At 41.9% G+C, this 27,419-nt stretch overlaps 1 protein-coding gene across 1 annotated transcript; it reads right to left on the bottom strand.

Annotated features, from left to right (window-relative positions):
- Nucleotides 1-9: 9 nt before the first annotated feature.
- On the bottom strand, nucleotides 10-27,419 carry LOC311245621 (ADP-ribosylation factor 4-like). Its single transcript, XM_084335530.1, has 6 exons — nucleotides 27,208-27,419; nucleotides 25,392-25,472; nucleotides 17,693-17,802; nucleotides 15,884-15,955; nucleotides 4,789-4,914; nucleotides 10-2,304 (listed from the first exon to the last, which is right to left on the bottom strand). The coding sequence occupies exons 1-6, from the start codon at nucleotides 27,272-27,274 to the stop codon at nucleotides 2,218-2,220; spliced, it is 543 nt and encodes a 180-aa protein (XP_084191656.1). The 5' UTR covers nucleotides 27,275-27,419; the 3' UTR covers nucleotides 10-2,217.

Genomic DNA, 27,419 nt, shown 5'->3' with positions numbered 1-27,419 from the left:
TATAAATAGAGCACATACACAGTGAAACCAGGTGCATGGGGGGGGGGGGCTTCAGTTCTTCTAAGATGACACTTGTTGTTTCCAACAGTAATAGGAGTTAGCCAGGGTTTCTTTTAACTGTGAATTTCTTTATTTAGACATTTTCTGTAAAATATTATTCAGCACATAATTTTAAGAGTGGCAGCTCCATGCAGCGTCACAAAGCCCAGGTCTGGAATGTACACCCCGCTGGGTGGGCAGGTGTGGTTGTGTGCAAAAGGGACAAGGGGGGGGGGGGGGGGGGCAGTTTGTGTGCGTCCCCCTCCCTCCCGGTTGTTGGGATAGGGGGTAGATTAATTACACGCATGACGTCAGCCGTCAGATTGCAGAGCAAGCTCAGGCACAAGTAAGCACTGCTGAATCAAAATGGAAAAAACAAGAACAACCACAACAACAAGAACAACATGCCACTTAACTAAACTGCACTGATATCGGCTTAAGAAGGTGAATCTTTCCTTCCTTTCTTCCTTGAGGTCACGACTGATCTTCCATGAGACTTATAGTCCCAATTCAGAACTGGATTTGTTTTACCAGGGGGCACTGTAATGTAATGTTTGTGTGAAATGCCAGCCAGACCGCTCAGAAGGACGGGTATCCATGTAACGTCCTCCTGATTACAACTGCTCCGGATTTTCTACCTTCTGGACTTGGCAAAAGAAAAGTTGAGTCGTGACCGATTTAAACTACAGAAGCCGTCGGGTAAATGATCACAATTACAAAACCTCCAGTCAATGACACTAATCCGTGTGGGAAAATGGACCTGGCTTCCCATTTGAGAACGGATAGGAGAAGGCAAGAGCATTCAATCAAACGCCGTTGTTCCAGACGGGGCTATTCGGAAGACGGGAAGGAGGAGACGAAGGTGAGAAGTATTGAATCGGGGGTCCTGGTGGTTACAGGGTGTGATGGTGACAACAGAGCGGTCTCCACCCGCACTCGTCTGTGGATTACAACAGTGTGGTTCCAGGGTGTGATTGGTTACAACAGAGCGTGGTTCCAGGGTGTGATCGGTTACAACAGAGCGTGGTTCCAGGGTGTGATCGGTTACAACAGAGCATGGTTCCAGGGTGTGATCGGTTACAACAGAGGGTGGTTCCAGGGTGTGATCGGTTACAGCAGAGCATGGTTCCAGGGTGTGATCGGTTACATCAGAGCGTGGTTCCAGGGTGTGATCGGTTACAACATCCCCACCCGCACTCGTCTGTGGATTCGCTTCACCGCAGCTTATGAACCAAGAGCACCGGGAGGAAATGTTCATCGTTTTGTCTCACGAGAGGAAAAACTAAACGTTAACACTAAAGCGTCAGAGGGAAGAGTTCTACCGGTCCTAACAGCGAATGAGATAAGAAAGGATTACATAAATTTAGTGTAAAAAGGGACCAGAAGGCACATCGATCCTTTATGGTTCCTTTGGGACCGAGAGGTTCCACTTAGTTGCATCCATAAACTACTTCAAAAACCACTGTAGGCCTTCCTTCATCTCATTCTATAAAGACAACTTTTTTGTCTTGCGAGAAACGGACTGAAATGAGAGCTAGCACGTGGCAGCGAAAAGAGCAAAAAGGGTCAGGGGGGGTCAGCGGAGGTCAAAATGTCCATGAGGGGTCTCGTGGGAGCTGAACAGCTTGAGGTAGCCTACAAGTTGTCCTCGAACCAAATCTCTTGGGTCAGATTATCATATCCCCCGCCCCTTACCTTGACCGTTAGTATGGGTAAAACAAATACGGCAATTTCTTCCCGTTACGGAGCCGAGCGGTGGCCGAGGGGTCGTGAGAAATACAAACTCCCATGATTCTCTTCACCGCTTGCATGACTAATTCCTAATGGCCCATTGGCTCACCATGCAACTGAAGGCGTTGTTTTACTCACCGCCATACCGTATATGATGTTGGGGAAACAGACAGGTGTAAATAGAGACCATGTGAAGGGATAACAACAATAATAATAAAGTAAAATGAAAAACAAAATAGGGATAATAAGATGTTCCGTTATATTGATTGCATTGTCCACCGGCTCTGTCCTTTTCATGAAAACAGGTGCTTCGAGACCAAATGTTTCTTGATTGAATTGACTTAGTCTTCTGTCCTGTTCTCTGGCGTATCTTTTGCCTCTTCCTCTCTCTCTCACTCACTCCCCCTCTCTCACTCTCTCTCTCTCATCGGTCCAGTCTGTCCGTCGTTATTGCTTGGAAAGCTCGTTGGACAGCCAGTCCAGTCCTTCATACAGCCCTGTGCCCGTTGTGGCGCAGGTTCCCTGAACATGCCACTGTGGAGAGAAGGAAGGAGGGGGCACAGAGAATTGATGGTAAACAGAGAGGAATATGCGCAACACCGGCGGCGTGTGAAATATGGCTCTGCGTGACATTTGGTTGACCTCAGTGAAACGTGGACTGTTGCCCAAGTTAATGACACTGGGGTTACAGACTATGTAGAAATTAATTAAATAACATTGGTGTTTAACCTAGCCAACTAGCTAGCCAATACACAATATTGTTTACAGGCTTTAAGGTTATATTCAAACTAGGGGTGTAACGGTACACAAAAGCCACAGTACGGTACGTACCTCGGTTTTGAAGTCACGGTTCGGTACGGGTTTTCAGGTACAGTGGGGGAAAGTTTGGCTTTCCATGTTCCACTCAGGGGTGATGTAGTGTGCAGTAACTAATTGTACTTGTAGGGCTGTCAATGAATATTCTATATTGAAATTAATAAATCGACAAAATAATAATAATATTTTGTGAAAAAAAACAGCCCCCGGTGGGCGGTCGTTAGTGGTTAACATAACGTTGTATTCGTTCGGTACACTACACAGCCGTTCGGTACGGTACACACTGAAACGGTTCGGTTTGGTACGGATACATGTACCTTTACACCCCTAATTCAAACCGATTAGATTAGATTCAAATGTATTGTCATTATCATTATACAACACAAGTACAGTACAGCAGAAAAAGGTTTGAGTACAAATGTAATAGTAAAGTGCAATAGTAATATACAATGTACAGGTGATTAAACTGAGTCTCAAATATATACATTAGTACTACTGAGTAATAGTGCTAATCAGATGTATGTACAGAGTTGTAGTAGAATATGTACAGTGATACAGGTATAAAGACACTGGTAGTAAGTCATACTGGCCAGCAGCGTAACTAGTAAGAGTAGATAAGGGATATGTACAGATATCGATATAGTATCTACAGGTATGTAAAAAGGATTATATGCAGGTATGTAGACAGATGTGGATATATATATATATATTAGGGCTGTCAGTTTATCGCGTTAATTAGATTAATTAATTACACAGCAAATTATCGCGTTATGAAAATTAACTCAAAATTAATTACAAATTTTTTTTTATATAATTTTTTTTGTATCTCATTCATTCCATAAGAATGTAGAATACACATTTACATACTTTATTTTTAATATGGTCCATTTGCATGTTCTTGGTATCTGATTCTAGGGAAATCTATGAATCTCAGGGAATGTAGTGTCAGAAATACTGTGGGCTAGATCCACAAAGAATGGATTGCACGGTGCAAGTTGCACCCTTACTTACAATTCATTATGAATTGAAAATGGGGGACCCTGATGTAAACAAGACGAAAGTCTCTCTGGTCTGCATCCCCTTAACAATTGTGTGTATTGAGCCGTACTGTATTGTACCCATTCTGCAATCTGTTAATAACATTTTCATTCAATCAATCAATCTGCGCTGTGATTGATAGAATGAAAATTTTATTTTTAGTCAATTGTAATGAACCAAATGAGAATATCAATACATTTTTTTTATCTTTGACTGTGAATAACACCATGCTCAAATTGACCAGACCTGAAAAATCTAAGCAAATTAATAGATGGAAGATGATTAAACAGAAGGTTTTGTAGATACAGTACTGAATTCTATAGTGAAAAATCAACATGCACTCTCTCAAAAAATATTGTTGCGCTGGGAATTGCTCCCCTTAATTGTCATCAGATGAAAAAATTTACAATTCCCGCACTCACTTTTTCTCTGCTTTTATTGTCGTCAACGTTTCGGCTATTCAGCCTTCATCAGGACAGTGGCATGACAGTACTGAATTCTGCCATCCGGACACATGCAATTTGAAATATGATTATAGAATATAGAATATCAGGCATAAAATGTTATGCGATTAAAATGCGATTAATTAGATTAATTAATTACAAACCCTGTAATTAATTAGATTAATTTTTTTAATCGCCTGACAGCACTAATATATATATATATATATATATATATATATATACGGAAGCCATCTTGCGGTGTGGGGTGAAGGTTGGTTCTTTCATCGGCCACTGAGTGGCACCCGGCCTTGGGCTGTGCAGGGTATCATAATGCTGGTCCCATTATGGGCTAGAATCAGAATTTGACATGACATATCAGTCAAATTGTGTGTATTGAGCTGTACTGTATTGTACCCATTCTGCAATCTGTTAATAAAGTTTTCAATCAATCAAGCAAGACATAATTATGTGACTGACACACACACACCTTTTATTTGACCACTATGTGTAGCATAGATGTTTGGCAAAGGGGATTGGGTTTCTTCATTGAGCGCTTACCCTCATCACTAGGGCACAAGTACCTTGTGTCTTATTTATAAATAGCTTACATTTGCGGGAAGCGATCCGTTTTACACGCAGAGTCAACATTTCATATGACACCGGGAACCACATCCCGTCTGTGGAGATGAATCTCAGGGTGCAAAATGTTTGCGTTACTTACAGTTCTGCTGCGCAGGCTCTGCAGACCCAGTTTGTCTGTGAGGTCACTGACAGACATGGCATTGGGCAGGTCCTGTTTGTTAGCAAACACCAGCAACACCGCCTCCTTCAGCTCATCCTCCTGCAACTGGAGGCGCAGAGGAAGAGGAGAGTTCAGAACACAAACACTACAAACCTAACTAGAGAGCTAGGAGTGTGCTTTTCCTCAAGAGGCTTTCCGTGGCCGACACCCAGATCCTCCCCATGCAGTTTAACCTGGAGGGTTCACACGCTAAACCTGTTCAGATGAGGACCGGTGCTTAGGGTTGGCAGGGTTCCCACAGACATTGCAAAATGAAATTCAAGGACTTTTTTTTTTTTTTAACTTAAATTTTTATTCAACATTTATGGACATACAACATAACATTTGTATTGATCTCCATAACATATCAACATACATATACGGGTACATTCATGAAATTAAAAATAAACATACAATAAAACAACACTGTTAAACAGACCTAAATAATAAAGTACAAAAAACATAAAACAATTGTCATACCCAACAGAAATAAAAATAGAAAAAACTAACTAAAACAAAGGTGTGTGACACGGGTTCAGAGACCCTCCTTGAACCTCTTTCCTCCTTTACCCTTCGCCCTCTTGTGCTGCATTTAGTTCCTCCTCTGTGATGTCGTTTTCGTTCCCCTTATAATCCTCCCACTTTCCCCATCTTTCCCCAAATGTCTCTTCCTGTAGCCTCAGCATGTGTGTTATCCTCTCCATATCCTGTATCTCCTCTACTATTCCTACCCATTGTGCTATTGTTGGTGGATCTTCTTTGTACCACAGTCACGTTATTGCTTTTCTGGCCGATATCAACATTATCTTTATTAAATAATTGTCCCCCCCTTGTATTCCCTCGTGCGTCAGGTCCCCTAGGTAAAGCACCAGTCCCGTTTGTGGTAACCCGTATCCTATTATTCTGGCCATTGCCTCCCCTATCTCCTCCCAATACCCCTTCAGCTTCTGACATCCCCAGAATATGTGCGTGTGATTTGCCCCCTCCTTCCCACACATCCTCCAGCATGCTCTTTGTGTTGGTGCATATTTTCCCTTCAGCTCTGGGGTTATAAAGAATCTGATTATGTTTTTCCATCCAAACTCTTTCCATATCCTCGATCCTGTTGTTGAATGTTGCACCTCGCATATGTTCCCCCATTCCTTAGCTGTTATTCCTATCTCTAGTTCTCTCTCCCATTTCTCCCTTATATAATCGGTCGTGTGTCCCTTGCTGGTCATTATAGCCCGGTACAGTGCTGATATTACCCTTCCTTTCCCTCCTTCGTATGCCCTTACTATCATCCTAATTATTCCATTCTGTTCTTCTTCCTTGTCCCCTCTTATTTCTTTATTATAGTAATCTCTAATCTGTAGATATCTGAAGTGGTCCTTGTTTTCTAGTCCAAATTTCTCCTTTAATTTTTGTAGTGTTTGCATTTCCCCCTTCTCTATCATTTTGCATATCGCTGTTGCCCCCCCCCCCCCCTCTCCCACCTTCTGAATCCATGGTCTAACCTCCCTGGTTTGAATCTCTTGTCATGTGCTACCCATCTCAGAACCCCTGACTGCTTCTCCAATTTGTGTGTTTTTACTACTCTGTTCCATATGGTCAAGGTGCATTTGGTGATTGGATCTAATAGGGAACTATTTCTTTAAATAGTTCCCTATCTCCCACCAGAGCTTGTACCTTGTATCCCTCCCCTTCTTTTTCAATGTCTTTCCATCTTGCCTCATATCTGTCGTTACACCAGCACGTCACTGCTCTCAGTTGTGCTGCATAGTAATAATCTTGTAGGCTGGGTACTGCCATCCCTCCCTCTTCCTTTGGTAGTTGTAGTGTTTTATATCTGACCCGTGGTCTTCTCCCCGCCCATATGAACCTCGATATCAGTCTGTCCCACTCCCTGAATTGATTCTGTGGTATTTGTATCGGTAGTGACTGGAATAGGTACAGTAACCTTGATAGTATGTTCATTTTAATGACCTCTATTCTTGAATTGAAGTCCAAGGGCATTACTGTCCATCTCTCTAAGTCTCTCTTGATGTTCTGATTTATCTGTGTATAGTTCGCCTCAAACAGTTTCCCCACCCCTCTCGTGATGTTCACCCCTAAGTATTTAATCTTGTCCATGTCCCATCTTATCCCGTACTGTTCCCTAATTTCCGTCGTTGGGGTATAGTTCCATGCTAAGGTCTGTGTCTTTGTCACGTTTAGTTTGTATCCTGAGTAGTGGCCATAATCCTTCAGTAGATCCATCAGTGCCGGGAAGCTCTTGTCTGGTTGCCTCATGTATACTATCACGTCGTCCGCAAATAGGCCTAGTTTATATTCCGTTCCCTTTATCATTACTCCCTTAATGTCCTCGGTCTGTCTGATCAGTTGTGTCAGTGGTTCTATGAAAACGGCGAAGAGCGTTGGTGAGAGACAACATCCCTGTCTGGTAGCCCTCTCTAATCTGATTCTATCCGTCAGGCTGCCATTCACCTTAACCCTCGCTGTCGGTTCTTGATATAGCGCCTTGATCATCTTCATCGCCCTCCCGTTCAGTCCGAACCTCATCAATGTTTTATATAAAAATGTCCAGCTCACACTGTCGAATGCTTTTTCTGCATCTAGGCTAATCAGTACCGCGCTACCACCTTGTTTTTGTATCTCCTCTACTATGTGTAATGTCTTTCTCACGTTGTCCTGTGTCTGTCTCCCTTTAATAAATCCAGTTTGATCTTCATCTATGTCTGGCATAAACGTCTCAAATCTCTTTGATATTATCGATGTATACATCTTGTAATCCACGTTGAGTATGGACACAGGTCTGAAACTACTACATAATTCTCTATCCTTCCCTTCCTTCGGTATCGTGGTGATTATGGCTTCCTTCCACGAGGGGGGCATTATGCCCTCTTCCATTGTGTGTCTGAACGCCGCCCCTAACATGGGTGCTAATTCCGTTCTAAATGTCTTGTAGAATTCCGATGGGAATCCGTCGCTCCCCGGAGTTTTGTTGTTTTTAGCTCTACTAATTGCCTCTTCCAGTTCTCGTTCCGTAATTATTTTATTTAATTCTTCATTCTGTTCTTTCCCTATCGATGGTAACTCTAGCTTCTCCAGATATGCTTCTATTTCCTCTTCTCCCGCTGCTTTTGGCTGTGTGTATAGTTTCTCATAGTATTCTCTAAATGTCCTCTCTATTTCAGCTGGGTCTCTCAATATTTCATTAGTCTTTGTATCCCTTATTGTGTGTATCGTGTTCAACTTCTGTTGCGTCCTAATTCTCCTAGCCAACAGTCTGGTCGCTTTTGGTCCCCCTTCATAGTACGTTTGTTTCATGAACCTCGCTTTCTTTTCTATTTCCGTCAATAATTCCCTATTTATCCTGGCCTTTACTTCTTTGATTTCTCCGAGCGTTTCCTGTTCTTTTGATATCTGGTGTCTCCCCTCTAGCTTCTTCAGCTTCCCTATCAGATTGTGATATGTCTCCGTTCTGGCCTTCTTCAGCATTGCTGTCTTCTCCATCAATTTCCCCCTTATCACCACCTTCAGTGTGTCCCATAGAATGTTCGGGTCTACCGCCCCGTTGTCATTTTCTTCCTTATACCTGGCTATCTCCTCCTTGATCTGACTCACCACCCCCTTGTTATTTAATATTCCTACATTTAAGTCTCCAGATCGTGTTCCTCCTTCTCCCTTCTAGATCTACTGTCAGATATATGGCACTGTGATCCGATATGTCCGCTACTCCTATTCTGCTCTCCCGTACCCTGTAACTGTCCCCCGTCGTCATCAAAAAGTAGTCTATTCTCGCATATGTCACGTGCGGGTGTGAGTAATGTGTGTATTCCCTGTCCATGGTGTGCATCCCCATCCAAACATCTGTAATTCCCATTTCCGTCATCTGAATATTCATATATCTACTGATTGGTGCCCGTCCTTTTCTAGTACTCGTGGTGTCTAGGTCGTGATTCAGTACTACATTAAAATCTCCCACACATATCAATATCCCTTCTAGTTCCATCACTATAATATCAAAAATGGTCTCATATAAATCCCTCTCACTCTCTGGGGGTGCATAAACATTCACTAACGTAATCATTTGACCCTCCATTTTTCCCTTCACCAGAACAAACCTTCCCTCCTTGTCTCTTACTTCCTTGATCAATTCAAATTTGACTGTGTTTTTGATTAACGTGATTACTCCTCTCCTCAGGTTCCGTTTAAAGGAACTATAGTATGCATTTTCATATCCAAATCTCTTCAGTTTCTCATGATCCTGTGCTACCAAATGTGTCTCCTGCAGAAAAATCACTTCCATCTCACTTTTTTTACATTTCAACATCACTTTGCCCCTCTTTATCGTATTATTCATTCATTAACGTTTAACGACATCATTTTTATACCTTTAACCATCGTCATCTTTCTTCTTCTTTCGTCTGTCAGTCCCCCCCATGTCACATTCATTCCCCCCTCCGGTTGTAGCCTCCGCTCTCTTCACCGAATACATATAATGTTTAACATAAATAAAAAACATAAACTTTACATAAAGTGCTCCCAAGGCGTTCGGGGGGGTCCCTGTGTCCCCCCCTGTCCCCTGCTGGTGGGTGAGGAGTAATTGCTCTCCTAGTGAGAGGCCTCCTCCTGACGGCTTGGGGGTTTGAAACCTTTACGCCCAACCGCTCGTCATATTTGTCCAGCCTTCTTACTGTTTTTATTGCTGTCGAGCTCCTGGTCAAAAGCGCTCTGTCCTTCATTCTGATCAAAGACCCCCATTTCCTAGGTCCCTCTCAATGTGGCTCATATGTTCCAATGTCCCTCCTTCCTCCCAAACCCGTGTGTGGTGTCTTCTGTGTACCCCTTCTTACTTTCTCTTCCTCCCCTCTATTTTCTATGTGATGTCCATTTATCCCCTTAATCCCTTCCAACTGTGTTACTCGCAGCGTGTGATTATGTATTTGTTTCAATATGTTCTGTGTTCCGTCTATCATACCTAATTATATTTCCATTTATTTCCTCCATCAGCATGTGTATTATGTGTCCATGTATACATTATGTTCGTTCCTATATCCTGCCTCTACCTGGGAATGTGTGTTTATGTATATGTTATTTCAGTTTCTATATTTTGTCTCTATTTGGATAGTTTTTTCAATCTCTTGTGTGTGTACTCATCCGTTCGTCTCCTCCCGCCTCCTCTCCCCTCCTTCTCCGTCTCTGGCCTCCTCGTCCGTCTCCGCCTTCGGTCTGTCACGTCCCACCTCGGCCTTCTCCTCTCTCCTCCCTCCTCTCCCGGGTTTCGATCTCCTACTCTGGTCCATCTGCGTGCTTTCTCCAATCTCTGCTGCAGGCTCAGCGTCTGGCCCTCCTGTCCCCTTCCTTCTCCGTCCTCCGCCATCTGCATCCCCCGTCGCCTCATCTCCTCCGCCGCCTCCCGCGCCGTCGCGTACGTCACCGTCCCTTCCTTCCAGTGAATCCTTAGCGAGGTCATGGGTGATTGGAATTTCATTCCGTTTTCTTTCAGAATTCTCTTCAGTCCCGCGTAGGACCTGCGTGTTATTGCTACCGCTGTCGAGTAATCGTGATCAAACGACAGTCTTTTCCCCTCGATTTCTATCTTCTTGGTCCACGCGGTTCTGAGTATCAATTCCTTAATCTCAAATCTCAGAAAGTTAATAATCACCGCCCTCGGAGGTCTGTCCGGTTTCGGTCTCGGAGCCAACGTGGGCCCTCTGTATCTCAATTTTTTCCAGTCCCGTCTCCTCCAGTTGTTCCTTGATAAGCTTTTCCACATATTGGGTCACCGATTCCCCTTCGACTCCTTCTTTCAATCCCCATATTCTGATGTTATTTCTCCGTGACCTCCCCTCCATGTCCGATATCTTTGTCTCCATCTGTTCTTGTTTTTGAATCGCACACGTTAACACCTCGTGTATCTCTGTGTTCCATTCCTCCGTTTGCGCCGTTCTAGTCTGTACCTCTGTTACGTTTCTGTCCTGTTCCGCCATCTTCTCATCCACCCTTTTGAGTTCTGTATTCATTTCACCTCTGAAGTCCTCCTGTTCCTTCCTCAATTCCTCCCGTAACTTCCCAATATAATTTCTTATCGTGTCCGAGTTCAGTTTTATGGTCGCCTGCATCGTGTCCGAGTTAAATTTTATGGTCGCCAATATCCCGGCCTGCATGAGCACGGCCCATCCTGGCATTCCCTTGTCCGTCTCAGCCGAAACTCCCCCTTCCTCCGCCTGCCCCTTCTCGGTCTCGCCTCGGGGGTTCTGCTCCATCGAACTCTCCTCTTCCTGCGAGTCCTCCATTTCTCTTTCCTTCATAATTGTTTTCTCCTCCTTCCTTCTCATTTGCATCTTCATTTTTAATCACTTTGTCACTTTTCGGGTCTTTATTTCTCCGTTTTTCACTCTTTTGACCAGGAGCCTCACCGCATGCGTGCTACCCTTCCGCTCTCATACCGGAAGTCCAATTCAAGGACTTTCAAGTACTTTTCTAGGCACTATTTTTTATTTTAACCCTTTATTCGCCAATGACGTGTTACCACGTCATTCTCCGCCATGCGTAATCTGTCAATGACGCCGTAAGGCAGGAAGTGGTGCTCAACCATATTTCGTCCGGCCACTCGCTATTGCTCCCGGGACTCGAGCTTGATACACTGGATAGCGATCCGTTGCCAATAACTCGATAAACAACATGATTTGGACGTATATACTATTATACAACCTGGAAATGGATTGCATATATCAACATCCCATAATCGCGAGCTTTCTGCTCCACGCTGACCACCCAACGGTCAGAGGAAGCTGCGGTAAGTTTCAGCGTGTTTGATTATTATGATCCATATAAACTGCTGTGATCTATGTATCGCCCATACTACATGAATGATTTAATGTCGGCCACGGACTTATACCCCCCACCCCCCCCTCCGGTCACCAGCAGATGATGAGGCATGACGTTTAGGACCTTGTACAATTGAAATTTTTAATCTGACGTCAATCGGTATCAAACTACATTTGATGATGTAATATATGTATTTATAGCTATAACTCGCGTTCTGCAGAATGCTGCAGAAAACGATAAAAACATATTTATACTTTAGACCGTATTTTAGTATGAATATGTGAATGAAAAAGTAGAACGTTGCTACATCCTAAACGATAGATACTTGACGTTGAATGGGCCATAGTAATGTCAATTTAGCAATACAATTTAAAAAGTTATAGCCCTGCAAAGAAGGGGAACATCTCCATAGACTTACAGTACTGGCAGACAGTGGATTAAGATCAGAATAATCCCTGGCAGATAAAGGGTTAAAAGGGCATTTAAAAGGATACAATTCACTTTTAAATGCCGTTTTTTCTAGAAAGAAAATTGTATCCAATAGTTATGGCTTAAAACCAATTTCCGACAATTAGTTAGTTTAAATAAAAAAAATAAAATTTCTCGATTCAGAATTTTTTTTATAATGGATGAACAAAACTTTCAATGCGATTGGTTGATTTGAATTTCAATGACTTTTTAAACACCTCGTAAAAAAATTGGCTGTTTTCAAGGAATTCCACGCCTTGAAATGTTTGTCAAATCAAGCACTTTAAGCACTTCAAGGACCTTGTGCGAACCCTGGGTTGGGCACCAAACTCTATACTTTTAACACTTTGAATGCCCAGCAGGGGGCGCACATGTAGTGCTTGAATGCCCACATCCACTTCAATGTTAGCATTAATATCGCCTAATCTATGTTTTAAATTATGGCGCCTAATCTATGTTTTAAATTATGGCTATGTGTCTAATCTGCCCGTCGCATTATCAATGACCTATTTCCAGTCAACATTGTCGAAGCAGATTGTTTTTTTATCGGTTCATTTCCGTTTCATAGCATTTAGAAAACCCCTCGTTTTCACGAGAAAAAAAAGAGGATTCCATGATAATCGCCCCGTACTGTAATATTCTAGAACGTGTTTATGAATAGTTTTCAAAAAAACGCTAGATTATCGATAGTATATGTGTACGTGTGCACGCTAGTGCAGCGCGCTGAAAATCGATTCTCTCAGTTCCTGATCGCTCTTAAGAGTCAAACAGCCATATCACAAAAAAAAGAAAAAGCTTATATCTCAGTGAAAACGGGTCTGATTATCCTAATACTGGTAAAATAGATTCCTTACCGGAGATCAGATGGTATCCAAATGGATTATTCCAATTCCTGATCACCATTCCGAAAATCAATCCTTTTATTGATCCACCGCGTATACTGTACAACACATAATCCCTGCTGCTCTGAGGGTCCAGAATGAAGCTGATCGACTCCGGTCACATGCGTGAGAAGTAAAATGTGGAGTCCGGGTCTTTTTTTCTCATGCCTTTTCATTGAGTCCAATCCAAAAGGGTGAATTACCATCTGGGAGACGATAGGGGGCGCTTTTTTCACATCTGAGCGCCTGGAGTGGCTGATTTACCAACGGTAGACTCGGTTGATGAAATATGAATTCAGATCGCTAATAAAGAAAAAAAGAAAAAAAAAGAATATTCTCGTTATGGGCATTCAACCCGCAGGGGGTAAACCCGAGAAAACTCGGGTTGGGCATCCAAAGTGTTAAGGGTACCGACCGATCACGCTAGATCAAACGATACCACATTTTCTGATGGCCGGATAATGTTGATATTTAAACATTTAAAAACGTAATACATGATCATGCGATTTATTTTGTGTGGTGTGTTACAACAATAAATAACTGTTGAAATTGAGAAGTTTTGACTTATTTTTTTTATAACTGAAATAAAAAAAATTGTTATTACAGAGAGAGGGTACCGTTGGGTACTACTGATACCGAACCCTACCCTACCCTACTGGTGCTACTGAGATAAGGACCATATAGTCATCAAGAAGGAAGGTACTGGAGACACAGATCATCTTTAGACAAATATTTAATAGGGTGCAAAGAAATCACTGACGTTTCAACACATCCGTGGCTTAGTTACACAATAGAAACACAGACCATTTAAACCCCTCCCACAATTGGAAGCCTGTTGCTTATAGGCTAAAGACAGGGAGGGTGAGGCTTGACCAGCTATTCATATAGATAACAATGACCTTTACCACATTCATAAATAGTGATCAGTAACTTGGCATCTGCATAAATAAGACAGCAGATTAACTATGTATGTTAAAAAGTGAATCAACATAGATAATGGAGTTAAGATACAGTTGAAGAGGTAATTATCATGTAACGGTGTTTCATCCAGATGATGTCACTTCTGACATAACCATTAGCACCACTGGGGATGCTAAATGGTCTATGTTTCTAATAGAAGACACGGATGTGTTGAAATGTTATTACAGATTATAAATAATTTATTTTTAAAACCATTTTGTGGGCATCAAGTGTCAAAGCAACATGAGTGCATTATGTAACATATAGGTGGCCAGCCCTGGTGAGATTCGCACCCTAAACCAGGGCTGTACGTTAACTTTTTTTGCACATAGCACTGGTGCTACAGAGGTTGATAGTTTTGTAGCACAGGCCAAAATCTTGTAGCACAAGTATAAAACGTGTTATATTTGTAACAGTCACAAATGTGCCTATTGTATTTGTGTTATTTAGTTGCAGTGCCATGTTTGGCTGTCATTTTCATGCTGACAAGTTGACGTCACACCGCCATTACACGTTACGTGTAAGGAATTATGGGATTTGGTGTTGGGTGTATGGACTCTACTAGGGGTGGGAATCACCAGTTTCATCACGATACGATATAGATTCTTAGGACAACGATACGATATTTGCCGATATCTGCCACGATACGATACAATGCAGGTGCCTGCAATCGATATGAGATGATATCATAAGCCCATTTAACACAATCAGTAACATTTAGATCAACTCAAAAAAGGTAACGAAAATATAATTTGAAAAAAAATATTTGAGCTCTTCCAGACATTTAAATGAAAAACTATTTATTGTTTTTAATACAAATAGACCAAATAGACTTTCACTATAAAGTGCCACGTTTTGATATATTAAGCTTTAAACTTTAAGTACCTTTTTTTTGGAACACGCAACCTAAACCCCCTTCCTCTCCCAAACCATTCCTGCAATTGTTTTATGTTGCATGATGATCATGAATACATTTATTACCGGTATGTATTGTATTTTTTATGTTTAAATATGAACATTATCTGATTCTGTGCACCCTCAGTACATTTAGTATCAATATAATATACTCGTCTGACTTCATCTGATCTTTTCAAACGCGCACACACACAGAAGGGAGAATGCCGCCCCCCCCCTCCTTCCCAGTCCCCACTCTGCTGTTCTGTCGCTCTGAACAGGGTTTTAGCTTGTTAGCTTATGCTAATGCAACGTTAATTCCGTTCTTAAACACGACGTGGTCATAAAGGAATGGCGAGGATTGCAAAGCATGTTATATGCATTTGACCCGTTGCGGAATAAAACAGCAGGGATTTGTTTTGGGTCGCGAAATATCCACACTATCCTTGCTCTGTTTCAATGTCCGCGTTCCAGACGCTACTGCTGCTACTGAGACGAGTACTGTTGTGTGCTGTGGAGCCGAGCGGATATGAGTCACGACACACAGGATTTTCAAAATAAGAGTATCGAAATGAACTGAGCGTTGCTAGCTGCCAGAGCCAGTTATTATGGCTGGAGCTGCGCTTGGGCAGAAATGCGACCCGCCACAGGATTTTCAAAATAAGAGTATCGATATGAACCGAATGCCTATCGCACCAGTGCTACTGAAGTAAATCCATTCATCGCACAGACGGATGTTGCTGTAGCACGTGCGATATATATCTCGCACTGTACAGCCCTGCCCTAAACCCTGGCAGCGAATGTTTCCCATTGTGCTACACAGTACCTCATCAATTTATTTATTTTTATTTACCCAGGGTAGGTTCTCTGAGGAACGCCCTGCTTCACATTCACACCTGGGAGCCGCCCAGTACCAGCCACAGTCTGACACTGTTGGCCACAGAGCAACTCCACTGGAGCAGTTGGGGGGGGGTAGCCAGCTTGGGGGGTGCCTTGCTCAAGCTTTAAATACGTACCATCTTCGAGAGCTCCTCTGCAGACTCTGCAACTCTTTCTCTGTCGTTACTGTCCACTACAAAGATGAGACCCTGCGTTAAGAGAAGAGACCAATCAGCTGTAAGCACACAGTCATCGTCCTCCTGCTCATCAACAGGGCAGGCATAGAAACACTGGTGGTCATACAGAGAAAGACACAACTTGATAAGATTCAACATCCTGCATTTTGAAAGTTAATTTGGTGAAATTAATAGGCTGATGGAAAATGAAAGAGAAAGAGAGAGAGACAGACACTAAGATAGAGATAGACAGAGAGTGAGAGAGACAGACAGAAGGAGAATGAGAGAGACAGAGAAAGAGAGATAGACAGAGAGAGACAGACAGAGGGGGAGAGAGAGTGAGAGAGACTGACAGAGGGAGAAATAGATAGAGACAGATGGAGAAAGAGATAGAGACTGACAGAGAGGGAGAGAGAGGGAGAGGCAGACAGACAGAGAGGGAGAGAGAGATAGAGACAGAGAGAGAGGGAGACAGAGACAGACAGACAGAGGGAGAAAGAGAGAGAGGAGAGAGATAAGAGATAGAGAGACAGAGTGAGAGAAAGAGTGAGAGAAATAGTGAGATACAGACAAGACAGACAGACAGAGATAGAGAAATAGTGAAAAACAGAGACATACAGACAGAAAGAGAGAGAGGGAGAGAGAAAGAGTGAGAGACAGACAGACAGAGAGAGTGAGAGAGCAAGAGACAGAGAGAGAGACAGACGGAGGGAGAAAGAGAGAGAGAGAAAGAGCAAGAGAGAAAGAGCAAGACAGACAGAGAGGGATAAATAGACAGAGGCAGAGAGGGAGAAATAGAGAGATAGACACAGAGAGAGAAATAGTGAAAAACAGAGACATACAGACAGAGAGGGAGAGAGAAAGAGTGAGAGACAGACGGAGAGTGAGAGAGCAAGAGACAGATAGAGGGAGAAAGAGCGAGACAGAGGGAGAAATAGAGAGATAGACACAGAGAGGGAGAAAGAGAGAGACAGACAGACAGAGAGGGAGAGAGAGAGAAGGAGAAAGTGAGACAGAGACTAGAGCCATATGGAATCCGTTTTATTTTTTTCCAAATTCCATTTTATTTTTTTCCAAATTCCGTTTTTTCCGTTTTAATATTTCAGAATTCTGTATTTTGCTTTGTACGCTCATTTTACCATCAGAAATAGTGTCTAATAAGTGGGAATGAATAAATGTCCACAATTTAATAAGATATAACAGTCCATTTAATAGGGCTGTCTTAAATACTTCGAAGCTTCCTTCGATGGGCATGGGATTCGAATATGAAAATAAAATTCGATTATTAAAAAAAAATAAAAAAAAATATATATATATATATATTTGCAAATTCAACTCTGCCTCTCTTTGTTAATTACAACAAGCAATGCTGTTTGTTATTTAAGATGAGGTCGGACTCGGCACTGACAGATTTGTGTTCATTGTGCTGCTTTTATAAAGCCTCAAATGACGGCTTACAATATTTCATGAAAGCAAAGTGTTTTGTTTGTCTAAGATTTAAAAAGGTTTAAACTTTACAGCACTGACAAAGTTGAACAAAGTGCTGTACAAGTCCCACAACATAAAAGAAAAAAAAATATATATATTTTGATAGTTGATTCCATTTTTATTGCTCAATTCCGCGATTCCATCCGCGATTCCGTGATCGCGGATTCCATATGGCTCTAACGGAGACAGACAGAGACAGAGAGGGAGAAAGAGAGAGAGACAGACACAGAGAGAGAGAGAGTAGGCAAGTGTATTTGTGTGAGTGTGTGTGCGTTGCCCTACCTGTGTGTTCTGGAAGTAATGTCTCCAGAGGGGTCTGATCTTGTCCTGGCCGCCCACATCCCACACAGTGAAACAGATGTTCTTGTACTCTACCGTCTCCACATTGAAACCTGAACAGGGGCGAGAGGGATGAGAGATGCTCAGGTCAGGAGCGACAAAACAATAGGAGGCACGTCATTTTCAATGGAAGCTGGTGACACAAAGCGCTGTGTAGCGGCCAGGCGTGCAAGGTTACAAATGACCACGTGGCAGGTGATGCTTCAGATCGAAGTAGAGTTCTCCTGCTTCAATGACGTGCTGAATCAGAGAAAGATATTTCCACTGAAAGTTTTTATTTTTTTTAAGATTTTATTATTATGATTATTTTAATTTAGCTTTACTGCAGTGGACACTGGTCTATAAATAGCATTTAATTGCACAATTGTCAAAAGCTAGAAGGCTGTAATAAAAAAGTTATCCAAGGGAGTTTTTGACCACTACTTGAAAAGATACTGGCTCTGCTGGTGAGCACAGTAGGAGACAAGGGCTCCAGAAAATGGTGTGTTCCTCCAGCTCGAACAGTAGGAGACAAGGGCTCCAGAGAATGGCGTGTTCCTCCAGCTCGAACAGTAGGAGACAAGGGCTCCAGAGAATGCCGTGTTCCTCCAGCTCGAACAGTAGGAGACAAGGGCTCCAGAGAATGGCGTGTTCCTCCAGCTCGAACAGTAGGAGACAAGGGCTCCAGAGAATGCAGTGTTCCAAGGGCTCCAGAGAATGCCGTGTTCCTCCAGCTCGAACAGTAGGAGACAAGGGCTCCAGAGAATGCCGTGTTCCTCCAGCTTGAACAGTAGGAGACAAGGGCTCCAGAGAATGGCGTGTTCCTCCAGCTCGAACAGTAGGAGACAAGGGCTCCAGAGAATGCAGTGTTCCTCCAGCTCGAACAGTAGGAGACAAGGGCTCCAGAGAATGCCGTGTTCCTCCAGCTCGAACAGTAGGAGACAAGGGCTCCAGAGAATGCAGTGTTCCTCCAGCTCGAACAGTAGGAGACAAGGGCTCCAGAGAATGGCGTGTTCCTCCAGCTCGAACAGTAGGAGACAAGGGCTCCAGAGAATGCAGTGTTCCTCCAGCTCGAACAGTAGGAGACAAGGGCTCCAGAGAATGCAGTGTTCCTCCAGCTCGAACAGTAGGAGACAAGGGCTCCAGAGAATGCCCTGTTCCTCCAGCTCGAACAGTAGGAGACAAGGGCTCCAGAGAATGGCGTGTTCCTCCAGCCCGCACACAAGAACGTACAAACACACCACAAGCATTGGGCATGACATAGAAAACACAAAAGGTGTGTACTGAAGGCATGTAAGCATGTGCCCTCTTGTGCTTTAAATTGATTGGCCTGAATGAGCGGCCGGGTAGCGCAGCGGACTAAGCGTCTGCCTACCACCGCAGAGACAGTGGGATCGAATCCGCTGCCGTGGTACCGCCGGCTTGGTCGGTCGTCCATACTGACACAGTTGGCACTTGGCAGTGTCAGCGGGTGGGAAGCCGGTGGGGTGGGTCCTGGTCGTTGTAAACAGCGACTCCTACAGGTCGGCCGGGGCGCCTGCTCAGCAAGGAAGGGATCTGGGTGAGGTAGTGTGATCCTCCCACGCGTTACACTCACCCAATGAGAGTCCTCGCTGTTAGGTGAAAAGAAGCGGCTGGCTGCCTCCACATGTATCGGAGGAGACATGTGATAGGCTTCAACCCTCCCTAGACCGGCAAGTGGGGGGAAAATGCGTGCAACGACCAGGAAGGGGGGGGGGGATTTGCATAACGACTAAATTGTAAATTGGGATGGGAGAAAAATACAGAAAAAAGGAGGAGAAAAAGTAGATTAAAAAAAGAATGCATTGGCCTGATACAATCTCCTCAGTCCCTCGGAATCTAACAAGCCAACCACCTCTACCTGTAAACAAAAGGAGTTCTTTACAAATGTGCAGAGCTGAAAGTGAAACTAAACTAAAGGATGTAAACAAAGTGAAACAAAAAATAATGTAAACAAATATGTCGATACTATATCTATATATATTCCTTACCTACTCTTACTAGTTACGCTGCTGGCCAGTATGACTTACTACCATACTGTCTTTATACATACCGGTATCACTGTACATATTAATGCTACAACTCTCTGTACATACATCTGATTAGCACTACACTCAGTAGTACTAGTTTATATATTTTATACCCCGTTTAATCACCTGTACATTGTATATTACTATTTACTGTTACATTTGCACTCTGGTTAGATGCCAATCTTATTTTCGTTGTACTGTACTTGTGCTGTATAATGACAATACATTTGAATCTAATCTAATCTAAACAATGCAAGAAAACAGCAAAAATGCACTTTACAATGGTTCTGGGAATGTATCCATCTTGTAGCTCATAGAACAATAATAGAAATGTGAATAATAAACGAAAGCTGTTTACAAGGAATGCGTACAGTGGCCATTAGCTGTACCCTAGTATTTGTGGCTTTCCTTGTTGTTAGTGAGAAGTTCAGAGACCGACCCAGGTACTTTGCACCTCTGCTCAAAGTTTAATACCACAGACTTATCAGGTTTGCCGTAAGAGAAGGATCGAATTTATCCATCTCAAGCTCCGCCCTGTGAAGCAACAGTTGTGATTGGAGGATCAAGAAAAGAGGGCAGAGCGAGATAGGTCAATTCGGGTAGGGAAGTGGAGGTATTTCAACTCAGGAGTGAGTTTACGCGAGGGCTCTAGACTAACTTTTCTGCTAGTGGCACTGGGCTCTAGACTAACTTTTACACTAGTGGCACTGGGCTCTAGACTAACTTTTACACTAGTGGCACTGGGCTCTAGACTAACTTTTACACTACTAACTTTTACACTAGTGGCACTGGGCTCTAGACTATCTTTTATAATAGTGGCACAAGATTTGGTTGCTAGGGACTCACTAAATTAGTATTCGATAGTCACTGGTAACTATTCAAATACTAACTTGGCTTTTGCTATGCAGTAGCCTACTCAGGGCATTAATTGCATGCTATTTCCTTCTCATGTTCTTTATTTTCTGCAACAATGTGACTGATATGAGTGAAATAATAAAAGATTTAAAAAATACACTGATAGGTAAATAATACAGGAATGTTCCTCGTCAGTGTTGAACTGGATGACCATTTCATTCTCCTGACATCCATTGAGCGATTATTTTAATTAAAGCACAGAAAAGCAGCTGGGAGAGGCTCAGTGTTTTGGGTCATGCATCAATCTATTTGTGTGTCGTTGTGCCGCTTCAAATCTTTATCTTGGTTAGTGTTGCCTATCGCTATCTAATATATAGCTGTTCCCTGTAGGATGACATTAGAATGGGGCCATGGTTTACGTTTGTTGCATATAGTTAAGATAGGAGTCATTTTAACCAGGATCAGGACAAGGCAAGAGCCAGAATTAGTCACAGGATTGGGTCCAGACAGGAGAAGGACTCAAAGTTGTAAGGGGACGACACAGACGGGAGTAAAAACAGCTTGCTCTCTCGCCATCATTCGCAGTCCCCTCGTTCAGTGGCTCTCTCCCTCATCATTATCTTCTCTCTCCTGTGCCCTTATTTAGCTTTTTTTTAATAATCCGCTGTAGCAGTTGAGATGCAAAAGACTGAAAATGGACAAACTGATACTTTTAAGGACTCTTATCGCAGCGTTGTTTACACACACCTGCAACTGTCACCCAGCCTTTTTAACTGTAATCTGTTCTGCTTCATGTATTACATACCTTGTAATTTTATTTGATGTGTGTTTTAATTATTTCCCTTACCTCTGTGGTGTATGCATCATCTGTCTATTTTCCATTTAATTTGATCTACCCTTTCCCTGTTACCCTTCGAAAGAACCTTTTGTCCTCTTGCCAGGCCGTCATTGTGAATAGGAATTTGTTGACCTGCCTGGTTAAATAAAGGTTCAATTAAAATCTTCAAAAAACTTAAACTTGATTGCTTGAATGGGTTAAGTAGGCAATAGGAAGGATACTTTTTTTCTTTCTTTTTTTAATCAGCAAAGTTACCAACAGTCTACTCAGGGAGGTATGGAACGTTATCATAGGCTGTAGGGTTAGACATGCATGGCATGCTCAGTTAATAGCAGGATAAGCAATAGTGCAATATGTCAAAATATAATCTTACAATAAAATAAATTACACAACTGCATCTTTGCTTTTATTGTAACAGTCACAAATGTGCCCATCATATTTGTGTGTTATTATTTAGTTGCAGTGCCATGTTAAGTCACTAAGTGGCGCTCCATTGTTTGTACCTGATGTAGCAACAGGTTTATTTGTTTTTTATCTACTTTTTTCTCCCCATTTTCAATTTGTCTCCCTTCCCCAATTTCGTATTGTCCAATTCTACCCTCCCCTGTCTCGAACGCTGTTGGCCATGCCTCCCACAAGCCGGCTGCAATATGGACAAAGCCTTGCATCACGTGTCCCCTCCGGTACTCGAGGAGGCAGCCGTCGCATCTTTTCACCTGCACAGCGCGATCTCTCAGCGGCGAGGGTCTGAGTGGGAGGGACACACCGCCCCTGTCGCTTCCTGATTCTGCTGCGCAGGCGCACCAACCGACCTGTAGAAGTCGCTGTCCACAGCGTCCGATCCCCACCCACCAGCTTCCCACCCCCTAATACTGCCAATTGTATTAGTATGAACGACCAACCAAGCTGGTAGCAACGCCGAGAGCTGGGCTCGAACCCAGCATATCCTGCGTTGGTGGCGAGCGCCTTGCCCACTGCGCCACCTAGCCGCCCCTATGTAGCAACAGGTTTAATTTGATTTAACTTGAGCCAGTGACTCACTTCACTTCCTGTCCACCTGCCGTCCGGCAACAGCGTTAACTTGTCTAGTTCTCTAGTAACGATATCATGTGGCTCGTGTCTGTGAAAACAATTTGTTGATATATGTACATTGAATGAATGCCGTATGACCAGGCATCGTATGGTCATAGCCTAGGCCTAACTTTATGTTTTTTTAATAATAAATGGGTGTCGAGTAAATCCCAAAAGCGACAACATCCGATTAGCTACTTGCTAAACTATCCTGGTGCTGTTTATTTTCATGCTGACAAGTTGATGTCACACAGCCAGACACGTTACAATATGCAACCATTTAGACTGAGTCTAGAGACCTGGTTTACACTAAGGGGTCATTACTACACATTTTCAACTATGGCTGCCTGTCACTGTTGACATTTTGATAACCAGAGTATTCTATCGATTACCCATCCAAAAACACACCTCTTCAAAACAATATCTGACATTAAAAAAATGTAATAACCTTCTTACTGCCTTTTTACTATTATGTACCTTACTACTATACTTATACTACTACATATCATGCTAATATGTCTATACTACTATGCAAGAGTGTAACACTCAAGCTCGATACTATTTGACGAACAATAGGCCTACCCAGTGTTTCCCACAGGATTTTGTGACTGGTGGGTGAACCTCAGACCCTCTAGAGGGGTCCGGGGGCGTGCTTCCCCGGAAATAAATTTTTTTGTACAATCTGGTGCACTTTGAGAGCGAAATAAAGAGGCCAGATCTATGATGAACTTTGTGCTCAAAATCTACTAGACTAGAGCATACATTTGAGCCATCACAGAAAGTAAACAAAAGTGGTTACCTGTGTTGAACTGGTTTATTTTTTTTTGAAAAAAAAAAAAACAGTCTATGTAATTAATGGGAAACACTGATACCACCAACTCTTAGCTGCCAGAGTTGTACCCCTCCTGCTGACTTGTTGTTTACAATTTACAAGTCGTTTTGGATAAAAGCGTTCAGCTAAATGACTGAATGTAAATGTATTATTCAAAGATTAAATCAACTTAATCAGATTTGTCTTTACTTGCGTAAAAACTATTTTAAGAAATATTTACTGCAACAAATTATAAATATGATTGGCTTAGTCTATAGGCTGTGCAACCTGGAACCATTGGCTAGTAAATGTTTTCATCCTGTTCTTTTGATACACTTTGATGCATAGAAGACACCACTTGCTTCATCACTTCTGTGATGCAGGGAATCAATTCCCCTGAAAATCCAAATCAATTCCCGCCCGCACACACACAATATCAATGCTAGGTCTTGTGAAACCTCGACTTCACTTTAATAAATCAATGCAAAGGTGATATTGTGTGTGCAGGTATTGACTTTTCTTTGTTGAGAACATTGAGGGTTAATGCCTGCAGTGCACACTGTTGTACTGTAGTTGTGCTATATAATGACAATACAATTTAATCTAATTCTAATCAAATCTAAATTTAGCTAAAACTTAACAGTGTTTACAATTTTCTTTTATCTTAGGTCGCTTTCACACTAGAGCTGTTTGGTCCGGACTATCGGACCAGAATTCGATAGTCCGCTTTTTTGGGTTTGTGTGAATGCGCGTCGAACTCGGTCCGCGGACCAAACACGCAAACTCTGGTCCGCCAAAAAAACATAGGTCTCGGTTTGCTTCATCGGACCAAACGCGGACCAAACGTAGGAAGTCACCTGATAAAATCTTGGGTAGAAGGAAGCAAAAAACACTGCAGTTTATTATTATTATTACCGCGGCGCGCGGCACACTGCATCTATCTATATATCTAACTGTGCATCTTGGGTAGAAGGAAGAAAAACACAGCAGCTTATTATTATTATTATTATTATTATTACCGCGGATCGACATATGGGCAGAAGACCAAATAAAACAGCTGCTTGTGGGCACTCACAAAAACAACAAGGTGTACAAGTTGTTTAGCTAGAGGATGGCGGTAATGGGTTATAATCGAACGATGGATCAATGCCACGCCCTCTGCTACTATCACGCAGTTTGTGTTTTCGCGCATTTCACTTCCTGAAGGGGAGGGATTTCCACTCTCCATTGTGTCCAATAGACGAGCGCCCTTTTCGACCGCGTGACATTGTTCATAAAGTTTGGTGCGCCTGACAAATTTCTGTGTGAATGCAGACAAACCAAATGATGAATGCAACAATGTTGCAACTTCACCACCAGACCTGCACCGAGTCCACCAAAACTATATGTGAAAGCACCCTTAGTGCCTCTAAATTAAATAATTTGTCTTCCTCTTTTGTATTTCTAGCAGATGCTTTGGAGCATATACACCAATTAAATGTTTCAAAGCATTGAGGCAATCATTTCAAATTGATCATTTGTTGTCATTGAATTATACAATTTACTTGATTAATCATGACAGCCCTAGTTTCAACCATGTTACACGAGCACTATGGCTGGTTATCAAAATGCAATACTTTCGTGGTATCGATCGAATTGCTTCAATACTATTAGTATTGAGTATAAAAAAATGCTGATAACCCTGATTACAAAATGTAGAGACCAGAGTAGTTCCATCTCAACAGTGTCGGTGAGACAATAAGCATATTAATTAAATAATTTCATGAAGAATGTTCCAAGTTCTGTCATCTAATAATATATTCCATTACTTTCCCTTATATTTTAGGTTTTTGCCGTGGTATTGTGATACTTAGGCTGGTATCGGTATTGAAGTCAAAATGTTGTTATCGTGACAACACTATGCTATTGAATCCCAGGTATCAAATATTCAAACGACACCCAGCCCTAACGAGCACACGAGATGAGGAAACCACAAATCATGAAATCAAGAAGGAAATAAATAAATACATTATAGATATAAGTATGAATATTTCTTACCAATAGTTGGGATGGTGGTTACAATTTCTCCAAGCTTCAATTTGTACAAGATAGTCGTTTTTCCTGCAGCGTCCAGTCCAACTGTAGGCAAGGAAAGAATGAATACAATCAAAACATACATTCACCACAGAAAGATAGAAAAGTGAGGCAGCCTATAGACATTACTGTACACAATAGCTAAGAGGGAGCCTGTCTATCTCACAAATATTATTTATACCCAAGGCATCCATGGTAACAGAAATGACAAACACATGGAAACTTGTCTACTGCTTTGCTTGTAAAGACCACATAAGATAATTGCTGGAGGAACCTTAAGTTCAGCATTCCATGGGGCCAATCACAACAGGGTTTGTTTGAATAGAAATACTGACAGACATACTGACAAACTAATTTGCCTTTTATATGACCAAGATGCCATAATACGTCCATTGTTTATTAATTAGGCTTATATAATTGCTTCACTGTGATGAAATACAAGCCCTAATACAGAATTGTAATACAGTAGTTTGAGTCCAATGCAAATAGAGTCAGAGCAACCGCTGGTTTGACAGCTGGCTTGGTGATAAGTTATGCATAACAAGGGTCAACTCAACAGATAGGCGAATGATTAGCAGCACAACAGATGTTACTCCATTGCAGCCAACTAGTTAAATCTAACTTAGCCAGCCACTGACTGTAGATAACATTTTAAGTTAGTGACTTACTAACGTAATGAAAACTAATGTCTTTAGCTTAAAACCTTAAAGAGAAAACTCAAATGTATGAAGATCAACAAGTTGTTTTGGGAAGAAAAATATTATTTGTACCAGTAATTAGCCAAGTTACAAATGCTTGAAATGTGTTTCTAATCTCAACACAGATCCACAATGTTTCCTTTTGAAACACTGCACGTAGAAGATGCTTCTTTGTATAATAGAGACATAGTGGGAGGGTAGGAAGTAGGGACAACAGACAAATAGACCATTTGTAATTTCAAAGAGGGCTCCAGCAATTCAGCCTTTTTCTTGTGCCACTTTATAATAATTCAATATATATTAAATATATTATATTTATAGCCCCCAGTAAACTATGATTCAGACCTGTAACGCCACATTCAAACTTTTTCAGAAAACTAATATGGATGTAATTGCTTAAACACGTATTTCACTCAAAAGCTAAAAACTTGAGTTCAAAGTTGGTGACTAATTCATTCATGGAACAACTCCAAAATGTGTCGCTTGATGACGTCACAAATCCAGGTCCTGATGACCAGTTTAGGGAGACAGTTGTCTATGTTCAACTTAGAGTTTATTGACTGAACAATCAAGGATCACTGGAATAGTACAACATAACTTCAGTTTTGGGGCGTTTTTTCAGGTTTAAAGTCACTACATTCCCAGCTGCTAACGTCGTTAGCCTAGTTGGCCACAGACAGTTAATGTAAACCAACTAGTTACCAGAAAAAAGAAGTTAAAAATAATGAAAATAGCTAAATTAGACAGTAAACAATAAGACTTTAAAAATCAACCTAATAAAATGATTAAAAAAAACTACACCAAATAATGATAGAAATGATAATACAATATTTAACTAAAAAATATAAATAAAATAAGACAATAAAATAAAGATAATAATTAATTTAAAAGCTAGTTTAAAAAAAGGTACGTTTTGAGCTGGTTTATTTTAAGTGACTAAATGTGATCACGTCTGTTCGCTGTTTTCTCGAAGTGTAACGTTTACATGTTAAGTTAGTTGTTTTATTGTTCCATTACATGAAGCTAAACTCCAAGCTAAAGCTAATGCTAACTAGCTCACCTAGCTAGTAACTAAAACTCACCCATAAGGATCCTCATTTGCTTCTTGCCCCAAAGCCGGCTAAAGATTGACGAGATGGTAAGACCCATGATTGACTGTGGTGTTTTGAACCTATGCAAACGTTACTGTTAATAGCTAAGCAATATATCGTAATTTCTGCTACAGTACATGTAGCTTCCTAGCTACGTTACTTATTTGGACTCCCAAAAAAACAACTGTGGTCTCGCTACACTG

Source organism: Notolepis coatsorum (assembly GCF_963971535.1).
Source record: "Notolepis coatsorum genome assembly, chromosome: 18".
In the NCBI taxonomy this organism is placed as follows: domain Eukaryota; kingdom Metazoa; phylum Chordata; class Actinopteri; order Aulopiformes; family Paralepididae; genus Notolepis; species Notolepis coatsorum.
This window is presented reverse-complemented; position numbering and strand designations above follow the sequence as displayed.